Below are 24,400 nucleotides of genomic sequence, written 5' to 3' on the forward strand. Positions count from 1 at the left end.
TCAGATAGACCACCACAAGATGGCAGTGAAATCTTCCCAGCTTCTTCCAGGTGGAAAATTAGAAATGGGTTGCAAGTGACTTCCGAGCAAAATTAAATACATCTACATACTATGGTCCAGTGATTCCTCGCTACTTCGCGGTTCGTTTGTCGTGGCCTCAGTGCATAGCGGACTTTTTCAAACATATTCTTAAAAAAATGATAAAATGTCACAAAAAGTCCGCAAAAGGTCCACGAGAGGCAGTGAAAGTCAGCAAAACAACAGTGAGTCACATAGAGCAACATAAAGAGTACTACATGTATGTGTTTACTGTGTTTCGTTATTCATACACTAACCTAACCTAACTTATACATGTTTAAATATATTAGTATATGGCATGAAGTCATGTTAATTACTACAAACATGCATGTATACCATTAAATTTGGCCTTATAAAAATTTGTTATACTCATACACATGTACATATATATATATATATATATACACCTATATGGGGGAGGGGGGTGCTACTTCGCGGATTTTCGTTTATCGCGGGTGGTTTCGGTCCCCATTAACTGCGATAAACGAGGGATTACAGCTATCATCCCGTCACACTTAATTGCTGGGGCAATAGCAGAACCGGCTTTTGTTCGACTGACAATCATCGAGCTGGATGTCCTGCCTCTTGGGATAAGTGGAAGCAGAGCCCGTAATTAGAAAGGTGAGTCAATAATGCCAATAATCGCATTTTTAAAGACACCCCCCCCACACACACACACACACATAGACACACCCAGCCAACACCTTCAAAAATCAATCAAGTGCCGCATTTCATTTGGTGATGATATCGCAAACACAAACTATGAACACCATGAAAACGGTCAAATTTAACCACACAAAACCCTCCCAAACACACGCAGACACGCAGAAGGCTGCAATACCTTATGGCTTTAATAGATTTGTGAAAGCAAATCTTTCACTCTGGAACTACGTCCAGCCTTGTTGGCTGAGAACTTCAGTGTGGGAGTCGTCATGTTGTAAATGAGACGGAAGGGCATAGCAGCTTGCTCACAGAAACATTTGTAGAAGTGGGCAGATAACGCAAGATTTGCTTGGGTGTGTAAATTGATGGGTCGGCAAGCACTCCAGACCCAACTATTTGTATACAAACATTACAACGTCAATTTTTCCCGAGGCGAATACGTCACCTTTAAATTAGATTTAGCACATTTTTTTGCATGGCTTCTTGTACCTCTGCCCCATGTCGTTCCTCCATGGATGATTCTGTTTCCCGAACAACCACCGCCTTGGTCACCTGCATGTCTGGATGCTGCTGCTTGGCCTCTTGGATTGCGATGGCCAGAGCCTGCCAGATCAAATGCGACATGACATTTTGAAGAATCACAACACTGAGTTCTATGTTAACTTTGTTTGCGTGGAAGCGCGCGCTTTACCTGTTCCTGGTCCACATCATCATCTCCTGTGATGATGATTCTCTTTTCAATCCTGGTCTCTGAGTAGCCCCCTTTTACTGTCTGCAGTGAGGTAGACAACATTTTCCACAAGATATTACGCATTAAATGATGCGCTTTGTACATTTTCATTCTCTACCTTGGTAACCTGTGTTGTCGCCGATGTAACATTTTCGGTAACAAGGATAGGAGACCCAGTTGACTCTCTTCCAAGACTGCCCATATGCACCTGTGGAGGGGGAAGCAATGCATCAGTGGTACCCATTAAGATGATCGTTTTTGAATTGGATACAACTTTATTGTCAAATTTTGTTTGTCCTGACTATCTTGCACGTCAATTTTTTTCCACTACTAGGTCACTTTTGACTGACTAATGTAGCGGGTTGGTGGGTAGGACTCCAAAGATTCCAAAATGTGACCACGAGCGAATAAAAAGTCACTTTTCAATTGGATTCCATGTATCCAATGTGGGAAACCACTGCACCCGCACATGGTTTCAAAATCAAGTCAAATTTATATCGCCCTTAATCACAACAGTCTCAAGGAGATTCACAGGCCCATAGTTGACAAATATTTATGACATCCCCTGATCTTAAGACCACAATGAGGGCAAGGAATAACAACAAAAACAAAAGCATCTGGGGGAAAAACAAGAAACCTTGAGAAGGGTCCATACGTGGGGGGAATCACCCTTCCAGGATAACCGCAATGGATACCGAACGTATAATGCTGTGCTATACAAAGTATTCCTGTGAGAGCCCATTTAAAAAGATGAGAGACGGCTTTTTAAAAAGACTTGAGATGTTAAAAGTAGGGTTAGGGTGTCAAAGTAGAATTTTAAACAATGGTTTGGGTTTCAAATTCGGGATTCAAACTACTCTGTGTGATTAGGGTTTCAAAGTAGGGCTTGAAACTAGGGTTACAGTTTCAAATTAGGGTTCTTAAATATGGTTAGGGTTTCAAATTAGGGTTTTAACCTAGGATATGTTTCAAATTAGGGTTAGAGTTTCAAAGTAGGATTTGAAACTTGGGTTAGGATTTCAAATTAATTTTCAAATCAGGGCCGTGCAGAGGGTGGGGCCAAGGGGGTGATTATCCACCTGAATAGGGATATCCATCCCCCAAAAAAGTCCCCCTGCAAATCCCAGCAACCAGCAATCAGATGCCAAAATGCAATTTCGTCATCATCACAATGGAAGAAAATGTTGACAATCTTTTAAAGGCAGTTTATGACTCTGGTAATGGATCTCACTGAAATGTTCAGGTGTGCCTTTTGGCTGGTGCAAGTGTTTGGATTTAAGCGGTAGTTTTAAACCACAGAGAGGACCCAGAGGTAAGGGTGGTGATGTGCGACTGTTCCTACTCACTGGAGACACGCTCTGTCTTGAAGAGTAAGAGACTTCGCTCAGGCCAGTCATACCGTGATCCTGCAACGATAAATTTCAGTTCAAGAAACTGAAAAACGTTTCCCTCTCACGACTCGAACGTAAAAATCGATGGATTGCCATTAACGCCTTCAATGAATGGCCTATCGTAAAACTGTTTTCATATGTAGGGTGCACCGCATTATAAGGCGCATAGAATAGAAGCTACAATATGGGCTGCAGTTGCGTTATGCATCCACTAGATGGAAATACAATACAATACAATTCTATTTATATAGAGCTTACACAACTGCTGCCGCTGTAACAAAGCGCTTAACAGACCATTTAAAATGCTACGTCCAAGAAATCAGGATCCATATATAAGGCTCTTCGGATTATAAAGCGCATTGTCGGCTTTTGAGAAAATTTAATGCTTTTAGGCATACCTTAGTGCGGGAAATACGGTATATTATCAACCAACACCACCCGCATGGTTGCAAGGAAAATGTACAGCCAAATAGGGCAAGATACAATCGAGCCAAGGTGCAGTACAAAGTAACGATTGCATCATGAAGATGAACAGACAAGAACAATTCATATAATAGAGAATACTGCATCACTCTCATCTGTTTGAATTGAAAAACATTGCAGACCCTGTCAAATATTTCATGATGCTTCCATCCATTTTCATTGCGTCCCAGGAAGCCTAAAGGGTAAGAAGGCTTCAGGACCCAGGCTATAGGTGTCAAACTCAGGTCCTGGAGGGCCGCTGCCCTGTATGTTTTCCAAGTCTCCCTGTTGCAACACACCTGATTCAAATGATCAAATCATCAGCAAACTCTGCGCAAGCCTGACATTGAACCTGTTCATTTGAATCAGGTGTGTTGCAACAGGGAGACTTGGAAAACATGCAGGGCAGCGGCCCTCCAGGACCTGACTTTGACACCTATGACCCAGGCAAAACATTATTAGGCAGTCCCAACCGACCTGATCTGTGAACTCCACTATAGTGGTTGTGACCTCAGACCCATTGGGCTGGGTCTCCGTCCTGACGTCAGTCTTCCTCACTGCCCCGATGACATCACTGGCTTCCCGACTCAAAGGTGTGGCGCTGGTGACTTGACTGGCTTCTTTGTGTGACTGCTCCCTGTCCACTGAAGATGACACCGGCACCGACCTCTTGGGCTTTTTAGGCACTACAGGCTTGGGAGGAAAACATGAAACAAAATGCTGTTACTGAACACAAAAACAGACAACAGAAAACACAAGTACAAATTACTGACCCCTCAATTTATGCAAATATCACCTTAAACCCTTTGATGCGCCCTGTAACCTGATAACATGACTGTCGACAACCTACTTTTGGGTTCCGATCCATCAGTTGTGAACCACCGATTTAAATGAGAAAGCAGTCCAAAAACAGGCTGACCAAATCTGAACGAAAGAAAGGAACCGATGCGATGTACCTGCACATCAGGCCGCTTAGGTTCCGTCCGAACTTCTTCGGTTTGGATGTTTTTAGCTGGAGGACTGCTGCTGGCTTCTGTGGATGCAGGAAGCGCCGACACCCAAGGAGGCGACTGCTCTAAGGGGCTTTGCTGCTGAAGGAAGTCGATCCCGAAGCGCAGCCCCCCGTCGGGCGACAAGTCCCGTTCACCCAGCTCGGACATGCCCCGCGAGAACTCCTCCATGCCTGTTTGCAGGTCCGTGAGGACGGTGAAGTCGACCTCGGCCTCCAAGCTGGAAGTGGAGCTGACGGTGATGCTGGAACATTTGCGCTCGATGCCCAGGTGGGTTTCCTTCAAGTACGAGATCTCGTGGTCTTGATCGTCCTCGGACACTGAACCCAGACGTCTCTCCCAAGGCTCCCGCTACACAGAGAGTCCACGTTATTGGCCCGTGATGCAGGTAAGAAAAACTAACCAGCCTAACTTCTGAAGTAATACTTTAGTATTTCTGCACTGAGGTAAAGATATTAGACACAGAGATATTGTGAAGAACCTTGTCAAGTTACTCTCAAGTAGAAGTATCACATGACTCGCTATCATTCTAGTGACGTTATACCATATCCCGATTGGATTATGACGAATGTGTCACGGGAATACAAATATCCAGCGAGAATTAGCATGTCTTCGGTTGACCCACATTCTAAGTAAAAAAGACTGAAGTAGTGGAGCATAATTAGTCAGTAGCTGCGGCTACGGACGACCCCCGGCCACCAATTTGGCAATGGCGGAAATGAACCACGCTAAATGCCGGTCAAGCTGCCTGAAAATCTGTTTGTGTACAATGTTCACCGCTTCACTTTCTCAGTTAGCATCAGAGAGCAGCTGCTGCAAAGACACCACCGAAAATGACCAAGTGTTGCATCCTCACACCACGTCACGTCAACACTTCTGGTCTTTTCGAGACGTTTAGCACGGTTTTCACCCGTGAGCTTTTAGGCTCCTTGTGAGGAAATATAACAGGCACCGCGTTTGGTTTTGACTGTCGTTCATAGCAGGACACACGATGAGCTCTCTCGTGAGATGAGAGCACAATCGCAGGTCTACCGACGGGCGGACTCTTCCATCCGCATTCGCCCACTGTGCCACCCTTTTAATTTGTAAAATACATTTTTTTTTAAATTTAAAAAGACTTGTGTCCAGTGACAGAAATTTGAGTCATGTTTGTGCTGTTTCATAGGAAGTGCAAAGTGAAAATGTAGACTGCGGCGTTAGCTTCTCCCACTATCAGCTAGCTGACTGGTTCACTTTCATATGCTTGTCAATTGTCAGCAAACGGTAGCGCGTTTTATATTTTACATTACGTGTGTGATTTCATTTCATGTTTCTGTGGCAATGGTGAGACGTGTGACGTGCAGCGCTTGACTGTTTTTAACGTAATAAGGTAGCATTATTTAACTTCTGCTTATACACGTATGACACTTCGTACAATCAGCAAATGTTTTATGATGGTGAGAGGTTTAACTCCACAAAGAAAGATTCCAAATTTAATTGAATGCCCCGGAACAGAACTTGAAGGTAACACGGTCATACAAATACCATCCGGTATGATGCTCAGCGACAACTCACCGAGGAATCGCTGAGCGGCTCCTCGTGAATGGCAGGTGTTGGAGGGGTCTCCTACAAAACAACGAACAACAAAAAAAAAAAAAACTGAAATTATACAGCCACAAATGGATCAAAGCCTTAAATTCATTCATGACATTCTACATAGTCGTACTAAACTAATGGGATTTCATTAGAAAAACAATCACAAACATGAGTTGTGACATTTTAAAAAAGTTTTCAATGCTCTCTGCTGAGTGTTTGTGGAATGCAGAAGTTGTCCATTGGTGTTTCTTTCTCAGGCTGGGGGGGTAAAAAAAACACACACAAGAAAATTCTTCACTGAAGCTATCGTCAGAAGCATGCTGCATTTCTCTTCAAAATGAACGGCAATGCCATGCACTGAACTGTTCCCCTTTTTGGAAAAAAATAATCATAATAATAACCATTTTCAGGGGAAAGGTATTCATTGGAAATGGGATGTATGAATGCCTAAACCCTGAATCATTTGGCAGCTCTGCGGCCTCTGACCGTGTCTAATTGATGTTTATTGATATGTCTAGTGTTGCTACAGAGATGCCAAGGCAGGACCTTGAGTTTCGCAGCCTCTCTTGGCCATTTACGAATAGTTTTCGACGAAGGGATGATTGGAAAAGGCCTTTGCGCTCCTTGCAACAGCAGCCACCTTTGTCATGTGAGGGATGTCGGAAGTATTAAGGTGGGACCTCAGCATAGAGGTCCGTGACATTCTGAAATGACCAAGCAGATGTCAAGCTTTGCAGAGGGGGCGGGGGGAGAAAAGCAAAAAGCTCGCTGCACCGTGGACAAGAATTAAGTTGTTCGATGGCTTTTGCTTTCTGAGTCACATGAGTTGTAAAAGGATGAGCGTGTGATTTTGGGTTTACTTTTGAGATGGCAAACACAAGATTTGCATGTCGTTGCGTCAAGCTCATGCAATGTTTGACTTCCCCATGATGGACAGGCAGGTTTTGGGACGCGTGGGTGGTTTACCGCTTGCTTCCTCTTGGTGGCGTCTTGGTTGCTTCTGTAGTGAATGTGGCTGCAGTCAGTGTTGCCGTGGCGGTCTCGGGACCACTGCTTTTTCAGAGGGAGTGTTCGTGGGGGAACTGTTGGTAACCTAAATAGGAGCCTCTCTGCATTCACGTCCGCGTTATTTTGAGTATCTTCCGGTTTCTCGCCTCTTCTTGGCATTGCGTTTTCCGCATCGTTAAATTCTTTCAGGTCTTGTCGTTGTATTGGTCCAGCGCCGCGGTGGTTTTTTCCAGCTGCTGAGTTATCACTGACTCTTGGTGTGTCAGACTGCAGCCTATGGTTATCCTCCAGTCCTGTTTTCTCACCAGATTCACCTTCCGATCTTGTCGTTGCTGCTTCCCCGACCGGACCCCGCCCAGACTGGCTATGAGGGTTCACACAAAGTACGGAGTCTTTATTCAAAGATTTTTTGGATCGCTGTGGCTTGAGAGGAACGACTTTGGTGACTTCGGCATGTTCAGAGTTCAAAGTTTTGTTGAACTCTATCAGCAAATCTTCAGAGCTTAGACCTTCGCTTTCCTGTGTGTCTCTTGAGGCCCCTTTTCCTTTTGAGACCGAATCCAGAGTCTCCGAGGAGAAAGCAAAGTTTTTCGACAGCACTTGGGGTATGTTCTGCTCGTATTGGCAAAGCTTAACATCTCTACTCTGTGTTCCGCTCCCTTGTTTTGCCTTTGGGGAACTGAATCCATTTTCATGAATGTAACTCCTCGCTAATACAGAATTATGACCATTGTTAGTTGCCAAAGGATCATCCAGCGGACTTCTAACTTTGAGTCCCTTTGCTCTTAAATCAATTTGAGGTGATATCCCAGTCGGAGAGTTCCACGTTCCCCCATTTTCCTCAGCCCAAGGTGTGTCTGTAGCCAGATTAGAGTCACAATCCAGCGCTTGTCCATGAGCATCCTGCTTCTCAATCAAATTGGCTTCACCAGTCGCCTATGTTGACATAGAGTAAATAGTTAGCCTAGCGTAACACTCCGATGTTACCCCACTTTACACTCAAAGAGATTTTTCAAGACTAGTCAGGGGGGAAAAGCAAGTCACTACATTCCTCGGTCATATGTCAAGATCTGTTTTTCCCACTCGTATGTTCAGTCCCAACAAGTCAAATTTGGAATGGCTGCACAAGACATTACAGGACACCTGGCCAAGCTAAATAGATCAGACAAAGAGAAAATATCCAGGAATCACATCGCATTCTTACTGGTTTCCGCTCTGGGGTTCCTCCAGGAGGAGTAGCAGAGCAGGCGCGTTTCTCCCTCTGGGTCATCTTGCTATTGGGCTGCCTCAAGGCCCTCTTCAACTCATTAATGCTGGCCTGGTGCTTCTGAAGAACATCTTCTGGCTTGTCCAAGAACTGCTGTTTACACAGTGGAAGTCAAGGCTGAGTTACAAATACCAAAGAGATACTTTCCAGATACATTGTCTTCAAAAGAAAAAATGGCCCAAATTAAACAGGATCTCTTTATACTCTCCTTGGCAATAACTGTCTACCTCTCACATGCGGAATTACATAGGCCTCATTTGTTTCGACACTCTCATCGTAGCATAAACAAAACTGCAGTTTGGAAATGTGTGTTGCTATGTTGGACAGTTGTAAAAATGCTTTTTGACACTAATTCTATACAAATGGGAAGTCTCTTTCAAACAATGCCCCATTTCGAAGCAGCATGCATTTGTGGGTTGAGCAGCACGGCTGTGCATTGTGCCCATGTTGAATGGCACGCAACAGCACTGCCTTACCCAAACGCCTGAAGTTGTTGTCGCTGCTGGCTGTTGTTTGATGTCCTTTGGAGGATTGTATGACTGAATTGTCATCAGTAACATACTGTAACATTTATAGCAAGACATATTGGCAATTGCACAATGTACAGTGGAACCTCAAGTTACGAAAGAGCCCGGATCAGCGCTTTGCTCCTTGCGCTATTTCACGGTCATTGGCTGTGTGCGTAACTCATTGCGTTCTGCTGTTTGTCTCATCCTAATTCGACCTCAGAGTGATTTAAGGTTACGCTTGGCTGTACAACTCCAAGACAAAGCTGTCGTGTGTCAGCTGGAAGTTCCACTTTTGCACACACGTTTCTTCCAAGTCCAAGTTCTCACGGCGGCCTCCTACACTTCTGATCTAATGTGGCACCAAAATCTTACTGTATGCACATGTACGATATTCGTTGTATCGGAGTGGCTCTTAAATTAAAAGAAAAAAAACAAACCACAAAAAAGCTAAGCAGGGTCAAGCAGCAACAACACTCACGCACTTCTTCTAATCACAATTCTTACGGTCGCTGCCTTAACCTCATTAATGTAGCAAAAAAAAAAAAGACAAGTATCTCTGTATCCATTTTTTCTAACACCCCTCCCCCAAAAAACTATTATTATTTCTTCACAGTGAAGTATATTTTTATGTTGTACTGAATTAATTTTCAACCACACACTGACCGAAATTAGAAAAATAAAATCATAAAATATATATAAAGGTCTGGAACAGATGAATTGCATTTCCATTCATTTCAATGGGAAACTTTACCTCAACTTATGAACATTTTGAGTTATAAACGGCATCATGGAACCAATTAAGTTTGTAAGTTGAGGAACCACAGTACTCTTTCAATGAACATTCTGGATCATGTTGACGAATCATACACAGCCAAAACAACCTAGTCATGTACCTGAATCTCACGCTGGTCACCAACCTGGTGGCACACCCTCTCTCTACAATCAGACGTGCGATTTTTCAGCTTCATAGTGTACCAGAAGCTCAAAACAAGAGACAGTAACGACAACAAAATCAAGCAGCTTGATACATTGTACAGCGGAACGTGTTTGTGAATGTGGCACACACTGAAGTCAAAACAAACATTTTTCATGTCGTGTTCGAGCAGGACAATAATTGATGGAAGTCAAAAGTAGACAAGATAGGCAAATACCTCCTGCTTGGGCCGAGCCGCGGCCAGATCCTTGTCCAACTGGGGAGCGAGCCAAGTGAGATGAGGCGTTTCAGGCAAAGCAGATGACGGTGTGATTTCATTTCATTAGTTTGGTTAATTTGCATGCAAGGATGTCAAAGCTTAAGCCAAAAAAAAAAAAAAAGGAAGACAAGCAGGCAAACACTCACACTGTCGTCAAACAATCATTTTCAAAATTGGCTGATTGAATATTAATATACTAATTTGATTTTGCAGACTTAACATGAGCAGTGAGGTCTACTTTCCCTAAAGACCGCGTAACAAACGATTATCTACGCGTGGACTTTTAAATAAGCGTATCGTGTGTAGAGGGCTCCAATTAAAATGCATGTCGATGATCAAAAACGAGAATTTTCAATGCTTGGCTGTTGGAGAGCCGAGCGTCAAGCGATTAGATCACTGGCGGGTGAGGGGGAAACCGCTAAGCTAATCAACAGTACTTGAGGACCATCTGTTTGTAATGTGTGCTCATAATAATTGTACCAAATCAGTCCCTTTAATGGAAGTGAATGTGTGCACCTGTTCTTTACAGCAGTGATTCTCAAAGTGTGGTCTTCTGCAGTCATCCGTGAAAAAAAATCACTGCCTAAATGCAGATTAGTCGTACAGTATTTAATATTTTCATGTATTCTCTTAGAACTTTTATGAAGGCACATTTGTATTTGACTTTTATGTGCAATACATTTTAATTAAATCATTATTTAAATTCTAGATAAATAGATCTTATTTTATTTATTTTAATAATCAGCATAGGCCGGGAGTATGGCAGTTTATTAAATGAATATATTATTGCCATTTAATCAATGAATCGCATGAAAAGAAAAGTTCTAGTTTTCCTCCCTAAATTGAAAATCAAGATGTTTAAAATTGTGTTGAAAATGCACATTTTTAATTAGTTAGGACTCAGTTACTGGCTTGGTCGGTAACAGCAATCAGAACATTGGCAAAAATGCTGATCAATGTATTTTAAATTAAAAGCATATGCTTTCATTTTTTTTGGGGGGGGGTTTGATTCACCTCAAAAATAATCAGTCTACTTTCATGTAAATCAACAGAAATCTGAGGATTTTCACTGTTGCAAGGCTGAATTTCCGAGGATTTGTAAAATTCTGAATTAAACAGTCTAAATGATTAACCAAGTTTCAAAAATAATTATTGATTAACTGAATAATTGGTTAGTTGTAAATGAGCATTTCTATATCAAAGTACATAATTTTCTTTTTTTTTTTTTTTACTTCTTTGAAATGGCAACTCATTCACTTTTGATGAATCTGTAAGCCCTATTACGCAACTGCATTTTAATATCGCGCATGAATTTGGGACATCTGAGAGCTAAGTCGAATTTAACACCCGGTCCTGCAAAGCACTACTTTGGTGAGATTTCTTCCATGAATCGTATCATATGTACAGACATCATTGGAAGGGAACATAATTTATTTGCCGACAGTTTTATTTTTTCTTCTTCATTTTCTGTCCATTCATTCTGTTGACAGCTCACGGTGTCTGCATTGGAATGCTGCAAAATTGCCAGCTAAATAGAAAAAAACCCCATTCCTTTCAGGGAAAAAAAATCAAAAAGGAGACAGGATGCAGACACGAGGTGCGGTACGAGACCAACGACGACCACAACCAAGCGCACACACAAGGGGCCAAAATACCTCTGGTTTCGAGTCTACAGGCGAGGCTGCTTCCTCGGCCTGCAGGACAAGACAACCCAGCGGGGGGGGGGGGGGGGGGGGGGGGGGTCAGAAAAGAGAAGAGGGGGTGGTTAGCCCGAGGAGATGATGACATTAGAGCAGGGAGACGACAGAAACCTTTCAGAGGCGCTAAAATAAAAATAAGCAGATTTAGGAGCAAGTGAAGTATGTCTTAAATGCCTGGAGAGGAGCTAAAAAAAAAAACCGGCAAGATTAGATGAAACGGTTGGGAAAATAGGCATGGTGAATACCGGTGTCCAATGCAAAGGAAGAGGATAAATGCTTTTATGGATTTGATCATTTTAGATGTTGGTTAAAGTCAAGGATGTGGCTCAGTACAAGACTGTGAGTCGTGTATCGAAAAAAAAAATGAATAAATCTGTTTTGATCAGCGGTCATTCATCAGTGTGAGAGAACTAATGTTAGCGTTTTCTTTTGACCCGTACCTTGAACTCCAAAGTCTTGCTGCATGTTGACATGCTCACACCGCGAATGTGCTCTGGACCTTGGTGCAGATCTAAGTCCTGGTCAGGGTCATGATGCTGGTCTTGGTCCTGGTCCGGATAGTGGTAGTGATCATGGTCTAGGTCCAGACTGCCTTCTTGGTCCAGGTCTTCCCTGGACATGAACTGTGTTCGTTCACTTGAGCTTCGCTGGGACAACTGGTCCATACTGTTACCTAAAGCTGAAGCTGGTTGGGTGCCAGTGGGGGGGGAGCGCAGCGCTTAGTTTGGACAATCCACATCGGGGCACTTGACCGTACAAATTCCATTTGGCAAATAATAACTCTTGATTTGAACACATTCATGCTGTACATATTCTGTAAAAGAAAAGACTTAGGAGCGGAGGATGTTTTTGTTTCCCTTGGAATACATCTTTCAAAATTGCTTTTCATGAGTTTCCTGATAGCAACGGTCCTTTTTTTTTTTTTACACTCGCCTCCAGAGCGCTTTTTACTGAGCCCTGTGAAAGCAGTCAAGCAAACATGCATGACCAGGGAAAAGATCTTTTTGATCATTCCTGCCTGGAAGTTTGATAATTTGTCACAAATTACATGACAAATTTCATCTGTGTCATTTATAACATTGGTGCCATTGTTCAATCCAGCTTCTTTCATTTTAGGCAGCTGGCTAAAATAAAACCACTCCTTTCTCATGAGCACTTTGAAACAGTAATTCATGCCTTCGTCACATCCCGGCTGGATTACTGTAACACACATTACTTTGGAATCAGCCAATCCTCCATGAAGTGTCTCCAGTTGGTCCAGAATGCTGCTGCTCTCCTCTTGACTGGTACTCATAAGAGGGAGCACATCACTCCTACTCTGGCATCCCTTCACTAGCTCCTTATACATTTTAGAGTTATTTTTAAGATCCTATTATTTGATTTCAAATCTTTAAATGGCCTCGCGCCACCTTACCTCTCTGAGCTCCTCCGCCCCGACACACTTGCCCGGTGCCTCAGGTGTGTGAACCAGACATGCTTAGAGGTACCAAGAACGATTTCTGCCTTTTCTGTTGCAAGTCCCTCTCTTTGGAATGACCTCCCACTGAACATTCGGCAAGCTCCCTCACTGCCCATCTTAAAAACTCGACTCAAAACTCATTTTTATTCTTTGGCTTTTGGCTCATTATTTTTAGTTTTACTGTTTTTGTGCTTTTTACTGTCTTTGTTATGAATTTATTGTCTTATTGCTTATTGTCGTATATGATATTTGCTCCATGTACAACACTTTGTATACAGTGGTGCTTGGTTTAAAGTGCTCTAGTAATACAGTCGAGTTTAGTTGAATTGCAGTTGGGAAAACTGTAAGTGGTAATGGACGGTAAGAGAATAGCGCAGTTTTCCTTTAAAACGCATAGTCAACTCAAGTGATGAGTTCACTCTCAAAAATGCCGGCACTCTCCAACTTTTTAAACATATTTAACCATTTCATGCACCCTGTAACCTGATAACACAATCGGTTGTCCACTGTAGTAACCACTGTTCCTGAAAGGGTTGAATGTCAGGACCAAGACAAAAACTGGAGGACGAATCTGAGCTCTTACCCCCATCAATACTTCGGGACAGCAGGTACCTCTTGCTAACAGAGCGGTCAAAGAGAGGAGCAGGCCTGTCGATCAGAGCACTGGCCTGTCTGGTTTGGGCTTGAGTTCGCCCACTGTAGCGGAACTTGGAGCCAATCACCAGGAAGCCCTTTGGAGGTGGCTCTGGTGATACCAACCTGTCATAACACAGATGTTATACTGTTTCAAATAAAGAAAGATTAAAGAAGCGAATGTATGTATGGCATTCAGTCCTGGATTTCAGAGGAGCTCCCTAATATATACTGCCAAGGTTTGTATTGATTGTAGCCAATGGAAAAATCCAATCAGCATCCATTAAAGAGTAGAGGTAGCAGCTAAATGTAAAGTTTGAGCCTCAATCAACAGCACCCCTGGGGCACTCGTTTTCGCCCTATTTGCTTCAAGACGGAATCACTCAAACAATCAATCCCACATAATCAGCAGGATTCCCAACGATTGATTAATGACTGATCAGGCCAATCCCTCGTACGGTTGTACCATGCCATGCAACAGTGCAGAATAGGTGAGTAATCCAAGTCGTACCTGAAGAAGGTGTGGTGCTCAATGCAAACCTTCCACAGGCGCTTCGAGGCCCGATGGTTGGGCAACTTGAAGCCAATGGTGCTCTCAAACTGTTCATACTGAGCCGTGAGGGAGAAGGAGTGATGGATGGTGGAGGGTGAGGAAAAAGGAAGGGTGAGAGGAGCGAGTGTGGGGGGGAAAGACGAAGGGACAGTGTGAGGGTGAGCCGTGTTGACTCCAAAGCAAAGAAAGAATCCATTTCTTGGTCCCTGAGACATTTTCTTGGGTGATACGGTTGTCCTTTCCAAAACAGAACCCTAACAGTCCAAGTAAACCCGCACTGATTTGAGGATAGAAAGAAGGAAAATTCACAAAATGATTTTGGTATTCACCGTGAAAGAAGTCAATGAGACGGACTACCAACGGTGAAACCATGAAACGAAATAGTGGGGCCTATGTGACCTTCGTTCCATTCACTGTGGATTTGCCACACGCTGGAATTTACGATCATGAGCCACCCTCATTGGGCTTGCAAGTACAACAGTTGCAACGTCAAGCACCCTGCGAAAAGACCCAAGTCGTTCGTATCTACCTCTCCAGGACGGATCTTGATGTAGAAGTTGCTCCTCTTGTAGGAAATCTTCAGGATCTTTGGCCAGGCGAAGCGGTTGATCCTTAGACGGTCTCGGTAAATGAGCAAACCATTGGCGCTCACGCCAAGCATGATGTCAATTCCCTCAGAATCCTAAGCGGCGTGGGCAACAATGTGTGCTTTAGGAGTATGGAGCGACTAGATATTGTTACGAGTTTGTCTCTGTACCTTAGCGTGATGTAGGTCCACCCCGTACATCGAAAGCTTCTTTGCATTTTCTAGAAAATTCACTTCCGCCTCTGCTGGACTCATTCCTCTACGGTGGGATCATCACAAATTAGTCCTCACTGAATCGTAGCCCGCAAAGTATCACTGACATTGAGGTGAACGTGTGTGCCGACCTATAGTTGTGATGCAGCTCCATCACCCTTTCCTCCAGCTCCCGTGTCTGATTAGGGGCAAAGCGAAAGTCAGCTACGTAATCTGGTCCGTGTTCCTCAGGCTCATAGTCGCCCAGTTCGGCTTGAACAGTGTAGGAGCCCAAGAGGGCGTGCGTGACAAAAGAACAGGGCAGTCGGCCGGACAGGATGTCATCCCTCAACTGCAAGCACAGGTAATACCTGAAGGGTAAAACATACGGATCTTGTGAGACTTCAGCTCCCAGGATTTTTTGCGAACTTAATAAAATTCTATTTTGGGGGACATTCGATTCCACCACAACTCATGCAAATAAGGCAAAGTGTTTATAGTAATCATACAGCTTGTACTTTTTTTTTCTTCAGTTGATCGAGACTCAGAGAGGGCAGGGATGGGTAAATCACATGTGAACATTCAGAAATAAACTGTCAAAAGACCAAAAAAAAAGTTATGTTTATATTCTCTGTTTTTAGCTATTATGGCATTAATCAGACATAACTATGCAGTCAAAAAAGAGAAAATAAAGACAAGAGAAAACTAAAAATGAGAGAATAAAGAAACTGAAGACAAAAAAAGACGAGAAAAAAATACTTTGCCAATTAATTTTTTTTATTTATATTTTTTCTGAAATTGGAAGTTGACCAATGGTCGCACGAAGGTTTGTGTCCAATTTAGTGCTTCCGCGGGTAAATTGAAACCAATCCGTTATGCATGGACATCCAGTATGTGAATATTTATCCCCATATAATTTGCCTCAAAGACAAGAACTGTTACCCTGAGCAGGAAACATAACAATATAAGCCACCTAACAGTTGCAGTAATATAAATGAGATGCCTGTGTACGATGTCACGGAAGACTTTTAGAGCACATATATATCACATAACCACACAGCAAACGTGGGGCTCAGTCCTTGAACTTCTCAATAAAATGTCTGGTGCAGAAATAATTTCACAGTCATCCATACTGATTGTCTTGGCCATGAATATACGTTCAGATCAGGAGAAAAAGGTCATAAGCAGAGCTGCCGGTTCTGCCAAAAGTTACAACCCGACCATTGTTTTGCGGTTTCAACCAACTCCAGTGAGGATTCCCGCGTGTTCACAAAACCGGTGTGCTCACCGGGTCATCGGAAAAAATAATATCTTGTGTAAACAGAGTAATTCAAGCAACAGAATGTTGGAGCTTTTTTTCACCAATGTCTCACATCTTCCCTTGTTAAATAACCAGTCTGCAGTTCATCTATTATGAATAATTATTTGGATAGAATTATTCGGATACTCATATTTTCCTTTCTTGTTTGACATTTTGGCTCAATCCTCGAAACAACAAAGAAAATCTTTTGTCAAGTACAGTGGTACCTCTAATTACGAATGTCTCTTCATACGAAATTTTCAAGTTATGGAAATGTCTCAACAGGAAAATATTGCCTCTTGTAAATAAATTTCAAGATATGAAAAGTAAAAATACAGTATGGCCAGCTATTCACAGCTCCGGGTTTCCTGAACGCAACATACTTATAGCTGCTCTGCCATTGGCTATTACCGAGCATCATCCTGGCATCCCATTGGCTAAGAGGGACCTTTACCATGTGTGTCTATTTGTGTAAATAGATAGAAATGTGTCTGTGCAGCGTCCGCATCATTCGCTGCATCGGGCCATGAAGCGTTCCGATAGTTTTACGTAAATGTGAAGCACGCCGAAAAAGTGCTCATCAGTCGGGCGATCACTCACTATGCTGATGTTTGCCTTGGACATTTTCGAAGGATTGTTAAAGCCGACAAAAGCGAAAGTCGGATCAGTTCTTGACAAAACGCCAACCAAAAACCACTTCTGAGAGAGAACATGAACTAAAGGGGGCAAAAAACGATGAGGACGCAGTTCAGTTAAATGACCATCATTTTGAGTCTTTATTCTTTTTTTTTACATGATGCACAACTCTCATTTATTGTGCAATAATCTAATTGTAACATGTACAGTATTTGTTTCAGATTTTGATGCATTTTATGCTTATGTCAGGATTTTTGGGGCCTTGGAACGGATTAGGGCATTTACATGGAAAACGCGTCTCTACTTCCAAAATTTTCTTGTTAAGAAACTTCCAGAACCAATTAATTTCATAAGTAGAGGTACCACTCTATGCCTCCTTTCAGTGATGTCCATCAATTGTGGAATTTAGTCTTGTGGGTTTATCCGCAAAAGTTGTTCTTTTTAGGGTCCTTAACGACTGGGAGCCACGGACAGGTTTGATCAAATTTTTATCCTTTGCACCTCTGGATCACACAGTTATTAGATCAGGGGCCTCAAACCCCGGTTCTTGAGAGCCGCTTTCCTGCCTGTTTTCCATCTCACCCTGCTGCAACACACCTGATTCAAACGATCAAGGCCATTATCAGAGAGCTTGCTGATGAGGTGATCATTTGAATCAGGTGTGTTGCAGCAGGGAGGGACAGAAGGCAAACAGGAAAGTGGCCGCTTTACGGCACTCAAAATATTAGGCGCCCTTCTCTGTGAGCGTTTCAAGAACAAAAGAGGCCGTGTCTCAATCAAGCTTTGGCTCGATCGCTGGCTGGATTATCCTCATCTGGAGAGAATTGGATTCTGGATCAAGTATAAAAACCGAGCGATAAAAAATAGGTGTTGAGAGACAAAGACACAAAAGACTTCAGTATTTGAATTCGGACCAACCTGGTGATGTCTTCAATGAGCACTGATGGATCTGGGGGATAGAATTTAACAGAGAACCCTAAAATCCAGGAGCCAACTGTGAACAGATTTCCAACAATGACAGTTAGGCACATTTCCGACAAAGAATCTTGAACCATTCGGTTTAAGATTGCAACTTTGGCCCATATGACCGCTCGGACTCACTCGGCCAGCGGATACCAACATGCTGGGCCTGTTCTAAAAATAACTCAGCAGGGATGCAACATTGTGATTTTGTAGAGGTGATCATTTGAAAAAATGTGAAGGCTTGCAGCAGTTTATGGAAATTAAGTGTTGGCGAGTGATATTCAGAGGTTTTCCGCCTCATTATATCATTGTTGACAATTACAGCACAGAAATCTTGAACATGATTGGTGTCGTCACTAAAGGCATCAAGATTAATCGTTTGACAATTAATCAATAATCAAATTAATCATTTAGAGCCACAGTTTAACTTTCAATTTTCTAAATTCTCTCATTTCAGCCTCTCGACAAACAATATTCTGATTTCCGTCGCACTTCACGAATGCAAATTGATCATCTTTTGGGACACTTACTTTAGAAAAACATTGATGAAGGTTTTTTTTTTTCCTGATCTTCTGGCTGTTTGTGGTCCAAACCACGAACTGAATCAAATACATTTAAAGTAGCCTCAGAGGTGAAAATCAAACAAGTCGGCCTCTGCATTCATCAGCAGTTCTCCGTTTCAAGAGGGTTGGTGTGTACATTACTCTCTCTCATGTCATAATGCTTAGTTGTTGTTTTTGGCTTTGTTTAATCATTAAACAATACCATAGATTCAACAATTTTAGCACAAAGTCTCTGCAAAAAATAGCCTTGGTGAAACATTTGAATGCAAAATGAATTGGTCGTCGGATTATTCTACGAACCGAAGGAAAAACTGATTGAATAATTGACTTTAAAAATATCCAATTGCGAATAGCCCTCATTCTTACATAGATGAATGCCATTAATTATGACAAATAACGTGTAAATAAAGGTCCTATGAGTATTATGAATCAGTAGCCAACAAGCAGTTCTCCGTTTCCAAAAAGTTGCTGACTGCCGCTCTACACAGACCTTCCACTCGGGCGCACCTCCTCCATGCATGGAACATGGAAGTGTCCATTGAAACAGGTGTTCAAAACATTTACAATCCCCCCCCCCCCCTCCCCCGTACAGCCCCAAAAAAAAAAAAAAAAACCTGAAACAGAACTTTGCCACTTGGTAAAAAAAAAATCCACCTTGCATGCTTGGGCTTCAGTTCACCGGCACTTCAATGAATTGAGCTTGTCATCTTGTCATCCTTTGTTTACTTTGCCAATTAGACTGTATGGTCTGATAATGAAGCCGATGCCTCAGATATTTGGGGAAAAAAATCCTTTCGGTGACCCACTGCAACACACTGTCCGGTTCATGAATCAGACACATCCATGCACACATGCACGCTCACACAGGACGTGTGTATACCATCTCTGTCTTGTACACTTACCCCGAATTTGCTTTTTAATCTCCTTGGACGGATCCAACCAATGCTAATAAAAATGAAAAAGAAAAAGAGACAATGCCTTTCTTGAGAGATTTGACCTCAGCAAAATCTTTCACAGACATATTTTCAAGAGCTCCTTGCTGACTGTATATGACTTCCACACTCAAATAAACGCAGCTTCTTCGACCGAATGGCAGCAGCGGATTTTCTTGCTTTCTGACCAAGCACCTTAGTGTAAGGCAGGGGTGTCCAAACTCGGTCCTCAAGGGCCGCTGTCCTGCCTGTTTTCCAGCTTTCCCAGGAGCAACGCACTATGCTATTGGATGTGGCGTTGCATAAACTCTACATTTGGCTGAAAACACTCTCCTTCGATAAAATTCCTCGTAATCTGCAAGCTTGGGTGGGTTTTCACCAAAGTAGTCAGACTTCCTTAGGTTTCGGTGGGGTTTGGGTTAGGTTTAGGAGTTAGGATGCCGCTGCCACCTACTGTAGTGGATGTGCTATTGCACCACTATTTGAAAAGGATTGAATTAACCTAACGTTGAACGCAGACTCTTTTGGCTGCGAGTGATACGCACCCGCAACAAGTCATCACAAATGTCTCCATAAGTGTATGAATGTGGTGGCGAGACCTTTGCGCTGTCGGAGTCGTGGAACGTCAAGCCGAAATAGTCCCTCTCCAACAGGTTCAGATGGCCGCACACCATGTCCAGCAGTGTTTGGCCCTTGGCAAATTTCTATCAAACACACACACGCGCACGCACACACACACACACACAGAATCACACAGCTATCAATAAATATAAAATAACACATTAAGTGGAATAGTGGGCAGGTGACGTAATGCAGATGCAAGTGTTGCAACTGTATGTGGTGGTGCAAAATGTATGTATGCCATCAAAAATGAAAAAAGGGTCATACAAGCTGTTGAATATTCACGAGCTAACATCCATAAAATTATGAGGGGGGCATTTTGTGGAAGGGTTATTTGTATACAGTATATATATACTGTATATCTATCTATCTATCTATATATATAGATATATATATATATGAAGATACATTTAAGACTGGTTGGTGTATTTCTTTTTCGTCCCCGTTGACGTTTCGCAACACAAAGGCGTAAGAACCAAGTGAGTGGGCGGGCCGACTCAGTGCAAAGAAACACACAGCGGTAGCTCAACAACAGACCACACCTTTTATTAATGCAGCCTTTGGGAGGGGGAAAACAAGCGCACCATTGGTTACAGCCGCACATAACACACAACACGCGCGCACACACAAACGCATCTACTCGGGCGATCCAGCTCCTACTAAGCAGCTGTTACCATAGAAACAGAAGTAATAGGTCCCTTGTGCCCTTTCCCAGTCCATCCATTCCTCTTTGGGCCAAAAAGACTGAAGCCATGAACATAACAAAAAGGAAGTCAAAAAAATATGTTCCTTTTTTTTATTATGTCAAAGCAGTTGTGAAGAAGAAGAATTGGATTTTATTGCTCTTGGGATCCCCCCGCAGTTTTAAAATTGTTGTCATTACTGTGAAGCAACAGTTGGACCGCTAAAAAAAAAAAAGAACTGCAAAGTGCCTTTTCATTACAGTAATTCTTCCACTTTTGAATATGTGGCTGTTCAGCTGAAGTCCTTTCTCCAAACCAAATTACAAAATATTTACAAGGCACCTAAATTCTGTGAAGACTCTTTTGACTGTTTGAATGAGCTGTTGTCCATAATCTCTCTTGAATATGATGATTCCCTTTCTCATTGTATTTTAATATTCTGTGTAAATTTTAAATTGCTCCGGATCTGAATGCGCGATACAAATAAACCTGCCTTTTCTCATTACCTGCAAGTGTGAAATGAGAAACTGAGAGCAGAAGTGAAACCATTTTTATAAAAAATAAAAATTTGTCTCAACTCAACTTGAATTATCATGCATTAAAATATATATATACTGTATATATATATATATATATATATATATATTGCATGAAGACAAAGTGATGTACATGCAGTAAAACTCAGTCACACAATAAGACAGGAAAAACAAGACAGAAGACACCACAAAACACGAAAACACTGCCGAGTCTCTGCGGGCAATCATGTCAATTCAAATCATTTCAACAAAGGGGCTTTAGTTTTCCCACATTCTTTTTATGATTTGTTTGAAATAAATTAAATACCGTATTTCCCACACTATAGAGCGCTCCTAAAACCATTCCATTTTCTCAAAAGCTGACAGTGCGCCTTATAATCCGATGTGCCTTATATATGGATCAATATTCTGATTTCTTGGACATAATATTTTAGATGTTCGGTGGTCCTTTGTTACGGCTGCAGCGGTTGTGAAAGCGCTTGTTAAATAAGGCTGTATTGTATTCTATTCCCTTTAGCGTAGCTCCATCTAGTGGATGCATAACGCACCCGCAGCCACAATTGTAGCTTCGATTCTATGCGCCTTATAATACGGTGCACCCTATATATGAAAACAGTTTTAAAATAGGTCATTCATTGAAGGTGCGCCTTATACTCGAAGTGCGGTATAGTGCGGAAAATACGGTACATTTTTTTATACTGATCTAAAGTAAACACTTTCACTTTTTTTATTATTTTTTTTAATGGCGTTCCATGTTTCAGCCGCAAAATCCGCCAGACATAGAGGAAACATCCTAACCAGTACAAAAGACTCATGCTAATGTGCGGTTAACCAGGAGAAGTGAGGAAATGACCGCTTAGCATTTCAAGAGTTGAACAGACAACTACGCAAGTTGAGCAAAAGTTCACTTCATTCAAACAGGTGAGAAATCGGCTAACATTCAAAATTTTTCACATTTTTTTGTGAAATCCATGAATGATTTACAAACAACCAAAACAAATACCGCACTTGCGGCGGAGGCTTGAAGCCTACACAAAGGTCACGGAATTCCCGCTCTAATCGTGTGGCTTGATCATTATCTCGTTGACCAGCCAAACCTTGATGCTCAACTTCTCTGTGGTTTTCGCATCAAAGCCGCTTGCTCAGTGCACTTAACGGCTGGAATCTCAGTAGGGATTTTTCAGCATTCATCATTGTGTCAAAACGGAGACTCGCTTGCACGACCACATGCGTTTGATCTCCCCCTCGCCGATCTTAAAGCTTTCCTCCACCTATCTCGCACACACGTTCTATTTTGTCCCCGGTCACACAACTGCGTGTTCATCTGTCAAATGCAATATATTGGATTTCCTGTCAAAGTGCAAATATCTCTTGTGTCGTAGGCCGCGAGATGTGAAGGGATGGATGCGTGTGCATGTGAAGGAGGGGGTGGTATTACGCAATCGGTTGAGCCGTGAGCTAAAACAATCCGCAGACACAATCGAGGTTCGAGAAGAAAAAAAAAAGACGTTTTGAGAAGTAGAAGAATAAGGTGAGGGCTTGTTAAAGGGTGAGTTGGCAGTTTACAATATGTGAGATTTGAATGTAGCCTCACTTCATATCAACCCCCCACATTCAAATCTGACCATAGACACGTCCTTCGACAATGTGCATGTGCAAGTTCACGGTAAGAACGTGCACGTAAGCAAGCCCTTCTTATCCACGGCTGCTACATTGCTAGCATGATTTATTCACGTTTGAACCGCTGAGTTGTTTCAGTTTGTTCAATTCCTTCTGCAACTGCCTCCTCCTTTGATCGATGGCATTTATATCTCTGTGTGCCATTTATCGCTTCCGTCATACGTAATATGTTTGCTTCTGCTGAAAGGGCGTAATTGGAAGCATTTAAGTGACGCGCATTTTGTGTCATCATTAAGGGGGCCCTATTTTGGTGTAGGCAGGCACCCGTGTGCTCAGGGTAAAAATGGGAGCATCTTCATTTTGGTGCCAGGGCAAGTGTAACCTTGCATGTTCGGGTCCTTGATAAAATCGTGACAAAAAATTTCAAAATATCATATGTGGTAGATAAAAACAAGGCAATACGAAAAGTGTTTTCTTGTTTTCCAAAACCCAATTTATATTTTTTTTTCCTTCTGACCACCACATGTACACTTAAACCCTTTCAGGGACAGCACTTACTTACTGCAGTGGTCAAGTTATCATGTTATCAGGTTACGGGTTGCATGAAAAGGTTCATTTAAATTCCTTCCTACTGCGTTTGCGTTCTCATTTTCACCCACATCTAATTGTTAGCAGGCCTACCTGTGCATGTTTTCGTCTGCCTGGTTAACCGCACAGAGGCGAAGAGTCACAATTTTTGCTCTTACTACAAAAAGCCACAGGATACACATATGCATACATAAACTCCACCCCCCCCCCCACATTCCCCACCCCCTCCTATCACATCCTCACTCACTTTTGCATGTTTTGATCACCTCCTCCTTCATTTCATGCCTTTTTAGCCCATGCAATGTTCTTGATGCGAGTGCTTCATAAATGCTGGAAACTGCGACGTTGACCTTTCAAAGTGGGCAAGCAGTGCTTGCGAAGATCAGCCCGCCTTTGGAAATTCCTCGTTGATGTTTGCACGGAGTGAAATGAAGTGGCGCTGAAGATTTGAAGCCTTGCCATGCTCCAATGATGCCCGAGCAGCATGGCTTGCTGTTACATTCAACAAGCACGCCGTTTAAACATCCTCTGTTCGTCTTCATATTTTCGTTTTGCATTTTTATTTCCACCTCCCATTTTGAAAGCAAATTTGGTAACCCAGCAGCACTCATCCCTGCATCTCAGCGCGCTCCGCTTTCCAAACACACCGCTGTCACAGCCGCGTTAGGCATCAACGTGAATTTCCAAACACAAAGGTAGCAAATGTTGATTTCTCTTCAGGATTTCTTCAAGGTCGCAAATGCCCACAAATACATTCCGCCAGACGTTCGCAAACGGTTTCCATTTCTTGCCCGACAAATTTGAATGGTCAAAATTTATTGTCGACAAGAAAAATGTTTGCAAGCATTTGTACTGTTTGCCGCTCAGTGGGATAAAGGGCCAAAGTCAAGATTCTTTGTGTGCTGTTTAACTAGTTGCATTTGGTGTTGTTTCGGGGCTGTACATGAGT

The 24,400-nt window shown here is 42.5% G+C and overlaps 1 protein-coding gene across 5 annotated transcripts in view; it reads right to left on the reverse strand.

Annotated features, from left to right (window-relative positions):
- LOC147210372 (band 4.1-like protein 1) overlaps nt 1-24,400 on the reverse strand; it is a 41,616-nt gene that overhangs the window by 2,164 nt on the left and 15,052 nt on the right. The window contains exons 4-23 of one of the 5 annotated variants that reach the window (XM_086109658.1): nt 20,003-20,107; nt 19,374-19,416; nt 17,864-17,939; nt 15,162-15,380; nt 14,989-15,076; nt 14,761-14,913; nt 14,190-14,287; nt 13,629-13,804; nt 12,027-12,271; nt 11,542-11,580; nt 9,845-9,883; nt 8,122-8,274; nt 6,876-7,853; nt 5,889-5,939; nt 4,281-4,685; nt 3,802-4,017; nt 2,818-2,877; nt 1,590-1,679; nt 1,433-1,513; nt 1,231-1,344 (exon numbers count right to left, since the gene is read on the reverse strand). In XM_086109658.1, coding sequence (XP_085965784.1) covers nt 1,231-1,344; nt 1,433-1,513; nt 1,590-1,679; nt 2,818-2,877; nt 3,802-4,017; nt 4,281-4,685; nt 5,889-5,939; nt 6,876-7,853; nt 8,122-8,274; nt 9,845-9,883; nt 11,542-11,580; nt 12,027-12,271; nt 13,629-13,804; nt 14,190-14,287; nt 14,761-14,913; nt 14,989-15,076; nt 15,162-15,380; nt 17,864-17,939; nt 19,374-19,416; nt 20,003-20,107 — 3,429 coding nt within the window. Of the gene's footprint in view, nt 1-1,230; nt 1,345-1,432; nt 1,514-1,589; nt 1,680-2,817; nt 2,878-3,801; nt 4,018-4,280; nt 4,686-5,888; nt 5,940-6,875; nt 7,854-8,121; nt 8,278-9,844; nt 9,884-11,541; nt 11,581-12,026; nt 12,272-13,628; nt 13,805-14,189; nt 14,288-14,760; nt 14,914-14,988; nt 15,077-15,161; nt 15,381-17,863; nt 17,940-19,373; nt 19,417-20,002; nt 20,108-24,400 lie in introns of all 5 variants that reach the window. The other 4 variants (XM_086109652.1, XM_086109668.1, XM_086109684.1 and 1 more) reach the window with 4 other exon arrangements.

Source organism: Hippocampus guttulatus, chromosome 1 (genome assembly GCF_054856545.1).
Source record: "Hippocampus guttulatus isolate MCC_2025c chromosome 1, RoL_Hgut_1.0, whole genome shotgun sequence".
NCBI classification, from domain to species: Eukaryota; Metazoa; Chordata; class Actinopteri; order Syngnathiformes; family Syngnathidae; genus Hippocampus; species Hippocampus guttulatus.